Below are 16,825 nucleotides of genomic sequence, written 5' to 3'. Positions count from 1 at the left end.
ATGACCAAAGTTTTTATAGACTTTTGTGTGGTAGGATGATGATGGCAAGCTCTAGCTTAATTTAATAGATAAAACAGTTCTATTTCTTAATCATTTAATTTTTTGCAACCTATCTGTAGGATTAAAACCATTCAAAATAAAAAGGTCTTTAAAAAAAAAAAAACCTAAAACTTTGATTCATGTATTTCAGGTTGGGGCTCCACACGCATAGCTTAAAGTTCTCCCCAGGGACATTTATCTGGCAGATGGAGCTGAAATCACTGATCTAAATGAATTAGAGGAATGTATATGTAAATAAAATTTAGTTATTCTTTTTATAAATCAGAAATTCCTTGAAAACAGATAACCAAATATCTTATTCATATATCCTGTATTGGGCTGGCCAACAAGTCCCTTTGGTTTTTAAGTAAAAATAAAAGACACATTGTTCATTTCACCAAGAACTTTATCGGACAACATATTCACTGTTTTGTTCCACTAGCTTCTGTCATTTTTTTAGGCAACTTCGTAATTTCATCTTCCCAAAACTTTTATCTTTTTGATCAAAGAACTGTTCCCGGTGCCTTTTACAATCTTTCAGGAAATTGACACTTTTTTCTATTAAAAGAATTTTGTAAAGACCAAAATAAATAGAAATTCAAAGTTGCAATGTCTGGTGAATATGGCAGATGAACCAGAACTTTTCCACCAGGCTGTGACAGTTTTTGCCTGATCATCAAAGCGATATGCAGTCTTGCAGTACCCTGATGGAAGATTATGCTTTTTCTCCTGATGAATTCCGGATGCTTTCCATCCAGTGCTGTTTTCAGTTGGTCTAATTGTATGTGCTCAGTCTCTCAGTCGTGTCCAACTCTCTGTGGCCCTGTGGACTGTAGCCCACCAGGCTCCTCTGTCCATGGAATTTTCCAGGCAAGAAGACTGGAGTGGGGTAACACTTCCTACTCCAGGGGATCTCCTTGACTCAGGGATCAAACCTGAGTCTCTTGTGTCTTCTGCAGTTGTTGGAATTAATCATTTGGTCTTCCGGAAGAAGCTCATTATAGAGGACTCCCTTCCAATCCCACCATATATACAACATCACCTGCTTTGAATGAAGACAGGCCTTTGGTGTGGTTGGTGGTGGTTCATTTCGCTTGCTGAATGATCTCTTCCATTCCACATTATTGTACAGTATCCACTTTTAATTGCCTGTCACAATTTGTTTTAAAAACAGAACGTTTTCCTGATGTTTAAGTAAAGAGAGCTGCATGGGGAAATACCGTCAAGAAGGTTTTTTCTCTTAACTAACGTATGTGGAACCCAAACATCAAAGCAGTTAACATAACCAAGCTGGTGCAAATTATTTTCATCACTTGATTTGGATATTTTGAGTATACTGGCTATCTGCCTTGTGGCACAAGATGACTTCAATTAATGTCTCGATTTAATTGCTATCAACTTCTACCCTTGCTGTGGAGGGGTAAATTTCCAGTGAGAAATCTCCAGCATGGAACTTCCCAAACTACTTTTGTTTGATAAGTCACAATACCCTCTCCATACAAATCTTTTTTGCATTTCAGTTGCATTTTTATCTTTCTTGAAATAATAAAGCAAATAGTATGCCAAAAATGTTCCTATTTTTCTCCATCTTCAATATTAAAATGGCTGCACAAAAACTCACCTATTTGATAAGTTACTTTTTTAATGCAGGTTGATATGACAGCTGTCACAATACAATCTAACAAAATTGTTTTGAATGAAATTAAAGACAACTAGGCACTACTAAAGCTGGCTGGTGACTCAAGATGGTAAAGAATCTGCCTGCAATGCAGGAGACCCAGGTTCAATTCCTGGGTTGGGAAGATCCCCTGGAGAAGGGAATGGCAACCCACTCCAGTATTCTTGCCTGGAGAATTCAATGGACAGAAAAGCCTGGCAGGTTACAATCCATGCATGGGTCACAGAGAGTTGCACATGACTGAGCGACTAGCAGTGAAGTGAATGAAAGCCAGCTTAAGAGAAAACTGGAACAAATGTTTTGACCAACCCAATATAAGTATGGAGAACTTATAGGGGAATTCCCTGGTGGTTCAGTGGTTAGAAATGGGCTTCCTGGGAAGAAATCTCAGTGGTAAAGAATCTGCCTGCCAATGCAGAAGGCTTGGGTTTGATTCCTGGTCTGGGAAGATCCCCTGGGGAAGGAAATGCCAACCCACTACGGTATTTTTGCTTGGGAAATCCCATGGACAGAGGAGGCTGGCAGGCTACAGTGCACGGGGTCACAAAAGCCTTAGCGACATGGACAACAACAACCGGTGGTTAGGACTCTGTGCTTTCACTGCCCAGGGTCTGGGGTTCCATCCCAGGTTGGGGAACTAACATTCCATGGGTCACAGTCACACGACCAAAGGAAAAAAGTATGGGGAACTTTTAGATATTGATTTTTCTTGAACAGAAGCTTATCTGATTTAAATGTAAATGTATGTAGACTACATGAGAAGCATGAGGTCATCTTCCTTATGTTTTATTTTGCCTTTTTCCCTCTGTCAGTTGTGCCCTCTTTATGGTGCAAAATAAATAAATAAAAAGAATAATTTCTGTTTACATTTATTCCCCATTTCATACTCTACAAAATGTTTCCCCATCTGCTATCTCCAGTCTCATCTTCACAGCAGCCTGGGGAGGGAGACAGAGCCAGACTTATCATCTCCATTTTGTGGTGTGGCCCAGTTTAAGGAAAGTGTCTTTTCTGAGCTCACAAAGTTGACACTGGCAAAGGAACCCCTGACTCCAGCCCCTTTTCTCTGCCTCTGACCAACTTCCAGTTGCTGCTTTTTTTTTTTTTCATTAATTAACTTATTTATTTAGCTTCCCTGATAGCTCAGTTGGTAAAGAATCCGCCTGCAATGAAGGAGATCTCAGTTCAATCCCTGTGTCAGGAAGATCCGCTGGAGAAGGGATAGGCTACTCACTCCAGTATTCTTGGGCTTCCCTGGTGGCTCAGCTGGTAAAGAATCCACCTGCAGTGTGGGAGACCTGGGTTCAATCTCTGTGTTGGGAAGATCTCCTGGGGAAAGGAAAGGCCTACCCACTCCAGTATTCTGGCCTGGAGAATTCCATGAACTGTATAGTCCATGGGGTCACAAAGAGTCACACACGACTGAGCGACTTTCACAACTTATTTATTTGACTGCAACGCGTCTTAGTTGCAGCCATCGGGATCTTCAGTCTTCATTGGGGCATACAGGATCTTTAGTTTAGACATGTGGGACCTAGTTCCTTGACCAGGGATTGAACCTGGACCCCCTGCACTGGGAATACAGACATTTAGCCACTGGACCTCCAGGGAAGTCCTGAGGATTTTTCATTCTCTTTTTTTGTCTTTTAAACAAATGAATTTTTTTAAACAAATTTTTTTTTTTGGCTGTTCTGAATCTTCATTGCAGCACTTCTCTCATTGTGACACATAGACTTAGCTGCCCTGTGGCATGTGGGGTCTTAATTCCAAGACCAGGGATGGAACCTAGGCCCACTGCATTGGGCACTCAGAGTCTTAGCCACTGGACCACTTTGGAAAGTCCCAAAGTTGCAGCTTTTTGTTTTCATTTTGATCTCTCTCTCTTTCAGTATTTCTGAATTAGTTTCTCTCTGTTTTCCTCTATTTCAATTTTCCTCTCCCTCTTGCCTCAGACTAGAGTCAGCTTTGCAAGTCCAGACTTTTTCTCATTTCCAAAATCCACCATCAATAGCCCAACCCCTGCCCCAGGCCACTTGGAGCTCAGCGTCTCTGTAGAAAACAAACCCTTTCTTGATGCCAGGGTACAGATATTACCTCCGGGTGACACCTCCAGCTCTCCACCTGGCCTCAGATAAGATAAGGGTGGGGATCGGCACTATAAACAGGCCCCCATCAATCCCTGGCCCAGGCCCCAGCTCCCTCAGGCCACACAGCCCAGGATCAGCATGGCTGCCCGCCTGTGGATAGTTGCCCTGGCCTTGGCTGTTCTCTTCCTTGTGGACAGGGGTGAGTAGATGGAGCCTGGATTCTCTGTGGCTTGGTGTTGGTAGGTGAGCTTGGAATAGGGCAGAGGCAGGGCTTGGGTCACCCCGTGAGGCCTTGGCTTTTTGCATAAACCTTCTTTCTGCACCCTGGGCTAGGAGAAAAGAAATCCGAGTTCCAATCCTACCTCTGGCTCAGAATTGCAAAAATCCTCTGCCCTCATGGCTCAGATGGTAAAGAATCCACTTGCAATATGGGAAACCTGGGTTCTATCCCTGGATTGGGAAGATCTCCTGGAGGAGGGCATGGCAACCCACTCCAGTATTCTTGATGGGAGAATCCCATGGACAGAGGAGCCTGAAGGGCTATAGCCCATAAGATTGCAAAGAGTTGGACATAACTGAGCAACTAAGCACACACACACACACACACACACACACACACCCTCCTCTCTTGGGGCCTCTGTTTCTCCAGTTGTGACATAGGAGGTTGTTCTAGTTCAAAGCGACCCCGAGCAGCTACTGGGCTAGAGATTGGGGAGGCAGAGGGAGACAGTCTGTCTCTAGGGAGATTGACAAGTCTACTGGCTGCAGGGTGCTGGGTGCTGAAGGAAGCCTGGCCGGGTCGTCTGGGCTCCCATCTGCTCTGATAGGCTGTGGCTGTGGGGCTGAAGCAGTCATGTGAGTGCAAGGGAGCCCTTGCTCTGGGCTGAACACATGCTCCTGGAGTGGGGCCTGCTCAGAGGCTGGGTACCTCTGCAGTCTCACTTCTGCTGGGTATCAGGCCTTGTTCTGGGCCCTTAAAACTTATCAGCAAGCAAAACAGAAAAAAGAGCTGCCCTGATAGATATTAAGTTTAATGGGGTAGGATGGGGAGAATCAACAACCTATAAGATAGGTGCAATGTATGTTAAACAATATATATTAAACAGTATTTAGATGGTGATAAAGACTAAGATATGCAGATAACACCAGCCTTATGGCAGAAAGTGAAGAGGAGCTAAAAAGGCTCTTGATGAAAGTGAAAGAGGAGGGTGAAAAAGTTGGCTTAAAGCGCAACATTCAGAAAACTAACATCATGGCATCCGGTCCCATCACTTCATGGGAAATAGATGGGGAAACAGTGGAAACAGTGTCAGACTTTATTTTTTGGGGGGCTCCAAAATCACCGCAGATGGTGACTGCTGCCATGAAATTGAAAGATGCTTACTCCTTGGGAGAAAAGTTATGACCAACCTAGATAGTATATTCAAAAGCAGGGACATTACTTTGCAGACTAAGGTCCGTCTAGTCAAGGCTATGGTTTTTCCTGTGGTCATGTATGGATGTGAGAGTTGGACTGTGAAGAAGGCTGAGCACTGAAGAATTGATGCTTTTGAACTGTGGTGTTGGAGAAGACTCTTGAGAGTCCTTTGGACTGCAAGGAGATCCAACCAGTCCATTCTGAAGGAGATCAACCCTGGGATTTCTTTGGAGGGAATGATGCTGAAGCTGAAACTCCAGTACTTTGGCCACCTCATGCGAAGAGTTGACTCATTGGAAAAGACTCTGATGCTGGGAGGGATTGGGGGCAGTAGAAGGGGACGACCGAGGATGGGATGGCTGGATGGCATCACGGACTCGATGGACATGAGTCTGAGTGAACTCCGGGAGATGGTGATGGACAGGGAGGCCTGGCGTGCTGCGATTCATGGGGTCACAAAGAGTTGGACACAACTGAGCGACTGAACTGAAACTGAAAGGCTAAGAAAAAAAATATTGGGCAGGGTGATAGGGATTGAGAGGGGGTTGCAATGTTAGTGCAGGGGACTTCTCTCTGAGAGGCTGATATCTGAGCAATACTTGAAGGAGGTGGAGGCGTGAGCCATGGGTATATTTGAGAGAAGTGGTTTCCAGGCAGAGGCAACAGGCAGTGCAAAGGCCCTGAGGTAGAAGCATGTGTGGAATGTGGAGTATGGCAAGGAAGCCAGTGGGACTCGAAAGGAGTGAGGGGCAAGGTGCAGAGAGACAGGAGATGAGATGACATAGGCAACTGTGAACTATAATGGATAAAGCCTTGAAAGTCAGTGTAAGAACTTGGATCTTCCTGTGAGTGAAATGGGAGGTACTAAAGGGTGATGAGCAGAGTCATATGTTAAAAGGATTGCTTAGGTTGCTACCCTAAGAACAGAGTCAGAGAAGCAGGGAGACTCCTTAGGACATACCCAGACAAAGTCATGATGTTACAGGGTGGGTCTGAGCAGGACATCAGGAACACTGACCTCACGGTCAGTCTCACAGCCACTTCCCTGGCTGGGGACATAGACTAGAGACTGAAGCAATAGAGAATGGATCCGGAGACTCTGGCCCAGCACAGCCAGGTTACTCCCAGCCTGGCATCAATTCCCTGAGCAGTTCTCTTGTTGGGAACACCGAAGAGGCTGCCCTAAAGGGAGTCCTTTTGCCGATTTCAGATTCCTGCCTGGGCTATATGAGGAAGGGAGAAGGAAACTTGGGCCAAGGTCAAGGGCAGTTAGGGGTAAATGCAACTTTCACATCATCCAGAAAGAAACTGACACCACAGAGGGACCAGCATAAGCTGAGAGAGCCTGTTCCAGAAGAGTGAGCAGAGAGGAATGGCGGGGGCAGAGGGGCACAACAAGGAGGTGGATGAGGAAGTGGCCCAGGGGAAGTTTGGGATCATCTCACACAGTGCCGTCAACATAAGATGAAGAGTCTCAGTGGTCATGACACGGAGCCCTGGAAGGGCTTTATTCATTTTTTAAAATGCTTTCCCCTACCAACAATTAGGTACCATGAAATGCACACATCTTATCACTCAGCAAATCCTATTCAATGAGTTTTGATGAGGCATATACCTGTGTAACCCAGACCCCTATCAACAAACAGAACATTCCATCACTCCAGAAATTTCCCTCATGCCAGTTCATCCCTGCCCCCACCCTACTCCCACCCTGGAGGCAACCCTGGCTCTGACATTTTTCCACCATAGATTAGTTTGCCTCCTCTAGAATGTCACACAGATGAAACCATACAGGATGCTGTCTTTTGTGTCTGGCTTCTTTGGCTCAGCGAGTTTTTGAGATTCAGCCATGTTGTTGCATGTTATCAGTTATTGCTTTGTTTTTACTGTTGAGTTGAGTCACACTCTATGTGTGTATCAGGGTTTATTCACTCTGCTGTTGGAGGACATTTGGACAATTTCCAGATTGGGTAATTATGACCGGGAGGCTTTTGAGCAGTGTGATGACAAGACTGGATTTGCATGTTGATGCCTAAACAGTGTACCAGTGGTGTTCCCTTCTTCCTCTCCACCTTGGAAATCTCTTGTAATAGCATCTCCAGAAAAACCTAAAACCAAGGGATGGTCACCCACCTCCAGGGATGGAGAACTCTCCACTTCTGGAGACAGCTTCTTTCGTTAATGCACAGCTCTCATTGAGAGAACATTCTGGAATCCACACCTGCCTCTTTGCAGCCTCTTCGTGCAGATGGGCTCTGCCTTGTGAAGTTAAGAAGAGTTCCTCTCTCCTTGGGCCTCAGGACAGCCCTTCAGAGACTTCAGGAAGCAGCCTGCCCTTCTTGAGTTTTTATGGACCCTTTCCCTACACCTGTGGCCTTAGATCCAGCTCCATTCCATTCCCTCCTCCACTCGTCACACTCACCAGTCACTCAGCAATTTGCTGAGGTCTTGTAAACAGTTCATCCAGACCTCAAAGGGCTGTGGGGCACAGCTGCATGTGTGGAGTGATAGAGCCATGGGAAAACCCAGCTCTGCCCTTAACAAACTGTGCTGCCTTACCTATGAACCTTTTGCACAGATTGGCCGAGTTCTCCGGGAAGCAGACCCTGGGATCTGCGTATAGTTTGCAGGAGAGGGCTCAGGGGGAAACACCTGGGAGGGGAGAGGGACAGTGACTGCCATGCAGAGGAGCTGGGGTGGCCCTGGACATTGTTCTGAGATGAGGACTTCAGACCATTGTACCCAAATCACCCTGACATTGGATGTGGGTTGTTCCTGGGTAGGAATGCCACTTTGGGCAAGGCAGCTCCATTCTCCGAGGGTAATTCCTAGAAAAGCACTCACTGTGAGCAGCCCATGCTCCTGGCAGCTGAGGAAATGTGTGCCTCAGTCCTGTGGTGGGATCTGGGTCACAGACCTTGGCCTCCTCTCCTCCCTGTTACACAGCAGTGAGAAAGTTCTGAACAGTAGTCAAGATCGTGTATTATCAAGGCCTGGTACATAGTAACTGAATTATTTTCTTTTTCTTCTTCTTTTCAATATTTGTCCTTCGGTTAATTTATTTTTGGCTGTGCTGGGTTTTCATTGCTGTGCGTGGGTTTTCTCTAGGGAGGCCACTCTTTGTTGTGGTGGGCAGGCTTCTTGTTGCAGTAGCTTCTCTTGTTGCAGAGCACAGGCTCTAGGCGCGGGGCTCGGTAGCATCAGCTTGCAGGCTCTGGGGTGCACGGACTTTAGTAGTTATGGTCCTCGGACAAGCCCAGTGGGATCTTACTAATGAGAAACAGACTAGATTTTAATCTCCCTAATTCTAGGCTTTCTGTCCCAGTTCTGACAATGTCATGTGAGCTTTCTGGGAGCCCTGTCTGTGACTCACTCACTACCTTTCCCTGAGGAATTCCAGATTGGGTGGTGGCTGGGATAGGTCCCTGAAGAAAGTGTCCTCAGACTCTGGTACCTGGGGCCTAGAGCCAACATCCCCTAATTTTTGCTTCTTTGCCTTTCAGAGGTGTCCGTGTCGGCAGAAAAGTTGGTTTTCTGGAGAATGGTAAGGCAGCTGCTCTTTCTGGCCTCAGGGCTGCTGTCCCGGCCTTCCTTCTCAAAGGGGAGCCCTCTCATCCATACTGGGAGACAAGGGATTTTCTTCTTTATGCTCCTTCTCAGACACCTTCAATGGTGCCACAGTGGCCAGGGCGGCCTCCTGAGGCTGCATGCTCCCTAGCTTAGCTCTTCCAGGCTGAGCAGGCCCAGTCAAAGTCTACACAGCTAATCAGTGCAGAATACACGTCTCTCGGGCCTGGGGCCTTCACTGATGCACAGCACTGCCCCCCTCACTCCCCACCCCTACCCCAGGCCCCCATCCTAGTCCTGACCCTCAGGGCTAGCCTGAAACCCTTTTAGACAGAGCCTCAATTAGGCCTCCAGCCTCCTCATACCAGGGGCCTGATAGTCATGCAGGCCAGGGTGAGTTCAGGAGCCTCCAGGGAGGCAGGCTTCCTAGGAATGATGGCTGGTTCTCTTCTTGGGTCCTCAATAAGACCAGAATTTCTGTTAGACCCTGTGAAGAGTTGTGAGCCCATGAAGACAGGTATTCACCTGGTAGCCCGCATACTTGGGCTCAGCAGATATAGGTACATCCTTATGCACACAGCCACAGCCACACATGGTCAGGCACACACACACATACACACACAAGCAAACGTGCCATGGGGCCCTGCATGCTTGGTTTCATGTTCTTCGGACCCATACTGGGGCCTTCTTGAATCTGGCTCCTCCCTGGAGCCCCCTCAGCCCTTTTCCAAGCAGAGCCCCTTGGTACTTCCTGCCTCCGAATCCCTGAGTGTTTCTCTCTCCCACAGCCCATCTGTGAACACATGGTAGAGTCTCCAGTCTGCCCCCAGACATATGACCCGGTCTGTGGCACTGATGGGGTCACGTATGAGAGTGAATGCAAGCTCTGCTTGGCTCGGATGTAAGTCCACCCCTGCATTCCCCCGGGCTATCTTGGGTGGGCTCCATCTGTGGTGCATACGAGTATGAAAGGAGCAGGACCTGACCTGTCTCCTCCTTTACTCATACTTGGCCTGGGACAAGTCCTCCAACATTTGCTCGTAACAGAATGAGTGCAAGTAAAATCAAAAGAAGGCACGTGGTTCCAAGCAGAAAGCCCACTAGTGGGGTACTGGGGGTGAGGGCAGAAACCCTGAGTCCTTTTCCTTGTTCTGCCCCCTGACTACATGACCTTACTTGTTCATTTATTCCTCCAGCCAACAATTATTTATTGAACACTTACTCTGCTCTAGGCACTGGGGATACAATAGGATATAAAAAGCTAGACAGCATTACCAGCTCCTGGGGGCAATGGTCAGTCTAAGACAGAAGCCAAGCTGACAGTCAGCCAGTTGCAGCACAGAACGCTAAAGGCTCAGATAGGGGTGCACAGGGCACTGTGGGTGCCAGGCCAGGGCAGGGAAGACTTCCCAGGACAAGGGACATCTCAGCTTAGCCCTGAGGGATAAGTAGGAACTAGGTTGGAGAAAGAATCAACAAGGAAAGGTAATTCCAAGTAGAAAAATGAGTTTGGAAAGATCTAGAAGAAAGTTTATATTGGAGGAAAAATAAGAAGTTGGATATGCTAGAGTATAAAGTGTAAAGGAGAATGGGGGAGAGACAAGAAATGAGTCTAGAGTGAGAAGGCCAGAACATGACCTTGGTCATCAGATCTCCTATTTGGTTTCATTTCTTCATTCATTGGAGAAGGCAACAGCAAACTACTCCAGTATTCTTTCTTTGAGAATCCCATGGACAGAGGAGCCTGGCCAGCTACAGTCCGTGGGATTGCAAAGAGTCAGACATGACTGAGCGACTAACGCACTTCATTCATAAGATCTTGCGCTGTCCAGCACTAAGTGAGATCACAGAAGAGAAGTTGCTGACAGTTGCAACACTCTAGAGAGATGGGCAGGAGAGCAGCAAGGACACTGTCCTAACTTAGAAAAAGATCATGATAATTAAGGACTCATGCTTCCATTGGGAGTAGAACCCACAGGCTGTGAGATTGGATGTGAGGGGTTGGGGTGGGTGGTGGGCAGGAAGGAAGCAAGAGCAACATGCTGGTTTCTAACTTGTAGGCTGGGGCAGCTGGGGATGCCATGTTGGTGGGGGCTGGGGGTGTGCAGCAGGCTGTGGGGCAATGATGTTTGTGGACAGTGGAGCCTCTGGGACATCCCAGAGGTGATACACAGTCAACAATTGCATGAACAGGCCTGAAGTTGAAGACAGAGGTCCAGGCCAGACAGATATGCAGCCAGTAGCACATAGAGGTGGCTGAAAGCCCAGGCAGCTGCAACCTCCCAGGGGGAGGGTTTACATAGTGAGAAACAGTAGAAGGATATGCCCAGGGAGACCTGGGATCTCCCCTGCACTGTACACTGAGTGGGCAGAGCTCAGCAGGGAGTCGGGACAGACTGGGCCGGGGTTCCTGAAGGGTATGTTACACATCCTGAGGAGCTGACCTCATTCTCGTCTGCTGTGACCCTAGAAAAAACAGACAGGACATCCAGATCCTGAAGGATGGGAAATGCTGACCCCTCCAGAGCCTCTTAAGCCGTGAAGCTTCAGGCTAGAGAACCGTGGTGGGCGCGCAGGATGAGACATGAAATAAAGATTCAGTTCAACCCAGCCAATGGCTCAGTGTTTTGGGGAAGTGTTTTGGGGGATTCTGGGAAGGCAGAATTCTGGGGATTCTGGGAAGGCGGATTCTGGAGGATGGGGGAATTTGGCCCTGTCTTCCCTACTCTGAATCTGATGTCCTCTCTATCACTCTGAGGGCTCCTCAGCCTTGTCACATGTTCCCCTGGAAGTCCCAGGTATCTTCTGCCTTCTTGAGGGGGCCAATCTGGCCTGTCACTTAGGTCAAGAACCTAACTGAAATCTGTACTCTCTGCCACTGCAAGGCCCAGCCTCAGCCTTTGAGAGGCTCCCACCCCCCTCACAGCTTTCTCCCTGGGCTATACCAGCACCCCGAATCTCACTCACACACATGCATACAGACCCGCACACGTCAACACTACCATGGCTGACATTCGGGGGGTGTTCACCATACATCTGACTGCTCATTACAGTATTGCTCTAGGTCTATGACTGATGACAACAGATGCTCCCCAGGCCCTGGGGTGCCCTCCTGCTCCCTGGCCAACCACAGCAAGAGGGCTTCCAGACCCTGTCTGCTCTCTTGGTCAACACCCACTCTGGTTGTTAAACATGTTGACACTGGACACACTGCACACAGGGCTCACAGGGACACACAGCTTTCAGGAATCCACCATAGACAGAGATCCTGTGGGACATGTCAGGGACCCCCACTCTCTTGGCCAAGGCTTATAGGAGGAGCCTCTCTGGTAGAGGTGGTGGTGGTGGAAGAAGGCTCGAAAGGGGCTTGGTCAGGCAGGAGTAGCATCACACAGACCCTGACTCCTGCTCTAGGGTAGGCAGCAAGAGCAGGAAACGCTCAGTGGGAAAATCCACACTGCGAGGAGAGTGGGGGCAGGGAAGACGGGACCCATCAATTCCTGGACCACTAAAACGGGAACCTAGGCAGGAATTGTTGACAGGTCTGCAGGGGCCGGGGCCCCAAGAGGCCATCTGTAAGGTTCTTCTACTGCTGGTGACATAAACTTGTTTTCTACCTGCATAGGGACGGTACAGGATGAAGTTTGGCTGTGACAGACCAAAAAGCCAAAATAACAGTGGTTTCAACAGCTAGAAGTTTTCTCTCACACACAGACCTAGGTAGTATGCTGATTTCATGTTGCTTGTATACTGTGACTCTGCCATCCGTATCAGTTTCCACCCCACTGCTCCAATTCCAGTAGTCATGTCTACACACAGGCTGGAGGGGTGGGGAAGGGCACTGTATGCCTCTGACAATGCTTCCCATAAGATGCATGCTGGGGACTTCCCTGGTGGTCCAGTGGTTAAGACTCCACACTTCCAAAGCAGGCAGAGCAGGTTTGACCCCTGGTTGGCAAAATAAGATCCCTCGTGTCAAGTGGTGCAGCCAAAAGATTATTAAGAAAACAAAAAAAAAGATGCACACACTGTCTACAACCCACTGGGTCAAATGTACCCTCTTGGCCATACTAGTGCAAAAAAGACTGGGAATACTATTTTCTCTGGCTGGCCACGTGCTAAGCTGAAAATTAGTTCCCTCAGTGTAGGAAGAGAGTGGATAATTTAAGTCTCTACCCTAAGTGGCATGTAAGTCTCTACCCTAAGTGGGAAGCCCCTCTTACACTCAGGTGATGGATCTCAGCCAAGTTTCTCCCTAGTGACCCTCTCCTCCCTTAGGTTTCCACTCACAGGATGAGGAATCACAAAGGTTAAGCAATGTGCCAGGACATCACACAGAAAGACCTAACTCCCCGCTTTCAGTTCAGTTCAGTTCAGTCACTCAGTCGTGTCCGACTCTTTGTGACCCCATGAATCGCAGCACGCCAGGCCTCCCTGTCCATCACCAACTCCCGGAGTTTACTCAGACTCACGTCCATTGAGTCAGTGATGCCATCCAGCCATCTCATCCTCTGTCGTCCCCTTCTCCTCCTGCCCCCAATCCCTCCCAGCATCAGAGTCTTTTCCAGTGAGTCAATTCTTCACATGAGGTAGCCAAAGTACTGGAGTTTCAGCTTCAGCATCATTCCTTCCAAAGAAATCCCACAGCTGATCCCCTTCAGAATGGACTGGTTGGATCTCCTTGCAGTCCAAGGGACTCTCAAGAGTCTTCTCCAACACCACAGTTCAAAAGCATCAATTCTTCAGTGCTCAGCCTTCTTCACAGTCCAACTCTCACATCCATACATGACCACAGGAAAAACCATAGCCTTGACTAGATGGACCTTTGTTGGCAAAGTAATGTCTCTGTTTTTCAATATGCTATCTAGGTTGGTCATAACTTTTCTTCCAAGGAGTAAGCGTCTTTTAATTTCATGGTTGCAGTCACCATCTGCGGCGATTTTGGAGCCCCAAAAAATAAAGTCTGACACTGTTTCCACTGTTTCCCCATCTATTTCCCATGAAGTGATAGGACCAGATGCCACAATCTTCATTTTCTGAATGTTGGGCTTTAAGCCAACTTTTTCACTCTCCACTTACACTTTCATCAAGAGGCTTTTTAGTTCCTCTTCACTTTCTGCCATAAAGGTGGTATCATCTGCATATCTGAGGTTATTGATATTTCTCCCGGCAATCTTGATTCCAGCTTGTGCTTCATCCAGCCCAGCGTTTCTCATGATGTATTCTGCATATAAGTTAAATAAGCAGGGTGACAATATACAGCCTTGACCTACTCCTTTTCCTATTTGGAACCAGTCTGTTGTTCCATGTCCAGATCTAACTGTTGCTTCCTGACCTGTATATAGGTTTCTCAAGAGGCAGGTCAGGTGCTCTGGTATTCCCATCTCTTTCAGAATTTTCCAGTTTATTGTGATCCACACAGTCAAAGGCTTTGGCATAGTCAATAAAGCAGAAATAGATGTTTTTCTGGAACTCTCTTGCTTTATCAATGATCCAGCGGATGTTGGCAATTTGATCTCTGGTTCCTCTGCCTTCTCTAAAACCAGCTTGAACATCTGGAAGTTCACGGTTTACGTATTGCTGAAGCCTGGCTTGTAGAATTTTGACCATTACTTCACTACCATGTGAGATGTGTGCAATTGTGTGGTAGTTTGAGCATTCTTTGGCATTGCCTTTCTTTGGGATTGGAATGAAAACTGACCTTTTCCAGTCCTGTGCCCACTGCTGAGTTTTCCAAATTTGCTGGCATATTGAGTGCAGCACTTTCACAGCATCATCGTTCAGGATTTGAAATAGCTCAATTGGAATTCCGTCACCTCTACTAGCTTTGTTTGTAGCGATGCTTTCTAAGGCCCACTTGACTTCACATTCCAGGATGTCTGGCTCTAGGTGAGTGATCACACCATCGTGAATATCTTGGTCATGAAGATCTTTTTTGTACAGTTCTTCTGTGTATTCTTGCCACCTCTTCTTAATATCTTCTGCTTCTGTTAGGTCCATACCATTTCTATCCTTTATCGAGCCCATCTTTGCATGAAAAGTTCCCTTGGTATCTCTAATTTTCTTGAAGAGATCTCTAGTCCTTCCCATTCTGTTGTTTTCCTCTATTTCTTTGCATTGATCGCTGAGGAAGGCTTTCTTATCTCTTCTTGGTATTCTTTGGAACACTGCATTCAGATGCTTATATCTTTCCTTTTCTCCTTTGCTTTTCACTTCTCTTCCTTTCACAGCTATTTGTAAGGCCTCCTCAGACAGCCATTTCGCTTTTTTTGCATTTCTTTTCCATACGGATGGTCTTGATCTCTGTCTCCTGTACAATGTCAGGAACCTCCATCCATAGTTCATCAGGCACTCTAATCAGATCTAGGGCCTTAAATCTATTTCTCACTTCCACTGTATAATCATAAGGGATTTGATTTAGATCATACCTGAATGGTCTAGTGGTTTTCCCTACTTTCTTCCATTTCAGTCTGAATTTGGCAATAAGGAGTTCATGATCTGAGCCACAGTCAGCTCCTGGTCTTGTTTTTGTTGACTGTATAGAGCTTCTCCATCTTTGGCTGTGAAGAATATAATCAATCTGATTTCGGTGTTGACCATCTGGTGATGTCCATGTGGAGAGTCTTCTCTTGTGTTGTTGGAAGAGGGTGTTTGCTATGACTAGTACATTTTCTTGGCAAAACTCTATTAGTCTTTGCCCTGCTTCATTCCGCATTCCAAGGCCAAATTTGCCTGTTACTCCAGGTGTTTCTTGACTTCCTACTTTTGTGTTCCAGTCCCCTATAATGAAAAGGATATCTTTTGTGGGAGTTAGTTCTAAAAGGTCTTGTAGGTCTTCACAGAACCGTTCAATTTCAGCTTCTTTAGCGTTACTGGTTGGGGCATAGACTTGGATTACGGTGATATTGAATGGTTTGCCTTGGAAACAAAGAGATCATTCTGTCTTTTCTGAGATTGCATCCAAGTACTGCATTTCGGACTCTTTTGTTGACCATGATGGCTACTCCATTTCTTCTAAGGGATTCCTGCCTGCAGTAGTAGATATAATGGTCATCTGAGTTAAATTCACCCATTCCAGTCCATTTTAGTTCGCTGATTCCTAGAATGTCGACATTCACTCTTGCCATCTCCTGTTAGAACACTGCCAATTTGCCTTGATTCATGGACCTGACATTCCAGGTTCCTATGCAATATTTCTCTTTACAGCATCGGACCTTGCTTCTATCACGTCACATCCACAACTGGGTATTGTTTTTGCTTTGGCTCCACCCCTTCATTCCTTCTGGAGTTATTTCTCCACTGATCTCCAGTAGTATATTGGGCACCTACTGACCTGGGGAGTTCCTCTTTCAGTATCCTATCATTTTGCCTTTTCATACTGTTCACAGGGTTCTCAAGGCAAGAATACTGAAGTGGTTTGACATTCCCTTCTCCAATGGACCACATTCTGTCAGACCTCTCCACCATGCCCGCCCGTCTTGGGTGGCCCCACAGGGCATGGCTTAGTTTCATTGAGTTAGACAAGGCTGTGGTCCTAGTGTGATTAGATTGACTAGTTTTCTGTGATTATGGTTTTAGTATGTCTGGCCTCTGATGCCCTCTTGCAACACCTACTGTCTTGGATTTCTCTTACTTGGACGTGGGGTATCTCTTCACGGCTGCTCCAGCAAAGCGCAGCCGTTGCTCCTTACCTTGGACGAGGGTTATCTCCTCACCGCCGCCCCTCCCCTCCTCTAGGCCCTCCAGCACCCTCGCAGCCACCGCTCCTGACGTGGGGTTGCTCCTCCCGGCCGCCGCCCCTGGCCTCGTGCGAGGGTAGCTCCTCTCGGCTGCTCTTGCGCTGTCGCAGCCTGGCACTCTCGGCCGCTGCCCCTGACCTCCGACAGAGGATAACTCCTCTTGGCTGCCGCCCCTGACCTCGGACGTGGGGTAGCTCCTCTTGGCCGCCGCCCCTCGGGCATGGGGTTCTCCCGGCTTCTGCTTTACAGGTGTGGAAACTGTGGGCCCGTCTCTGGGAACCACCCTGAAACCTAAGTG

At 47.4% G+C, this 16,825-nt stretch overlaps 1 protein-coding gene across 1 annotated transcript; it reads left to right on the top strand.

Moving 5' to 3' along the window:
* The first annotated feature begins 3,942 nt into the window (after positions 1–3,942).
* SPINK4 (serine peptidase inhibitor Kazal type 4) lies at positions 3,943–11,366 on the top strand. Its single transcript, XM_069573696.1, has 4 exons — positions 3,943–4,003; positions 8,725–8,765; positions 9,577–9,689; positions 11,259–11,366. Exons 1-4 carry the CDS (start codon positions 3,943–3,945, stop codon positions 11,302–11,304), a joined length of 261 nt encoding a protein of 86 aa, XP_069429797.1. The 3' UTR covers positions 11,305–11,366.
* The last annotated feature ends 5,459 nt before the right edge of the window (positions 11,367–16,825 follow it).

Source organism: Ovis canadensis, chromosome 2 (genome assembly GCF_042477335.2).
Source record: "Ovis canadensis isolate MfBH-ARS-UI-01 breed Bighorn chromosome 2, ARS-UI_OviCan_v2, whole genome shotgun sequence".
Lineage (NCBI taxonomy): Eukaryota > Metazoa > Chordata > Mammalia > Artiodactyla > Bovidae > Ovis > Ovis canadensis.
This window is presented reverse-complemented; position numbering and strand designations above follow the sequence as displayed.

Excerpts from the sequence above, each read along its gene's own strand:
- SPINK4 (XM_069573696.1), top strand. The coding sequence starts at position 3,943 with ATGGCTGCCCGCCTGTGGATAGTTGCCCTGGCCTTGGCTGTTCTCTTC. Across the intron at positions 4,004-8,724 it reads TCTCTTCCTTGTGGACAGGG|AGGTGTCCGTGTCGGCAGAA; the intron begins GTGAGTAGATGG and ends TTTGCCTTTCAG. Across the intron at positions 8,766-9,576 it reads AGTTGGTTTTCTGGAGAATG|CCCATCTGTGAACACATGGT; the intron begins GTAAGGCAGCTG and ends TCTCTCCCACAG.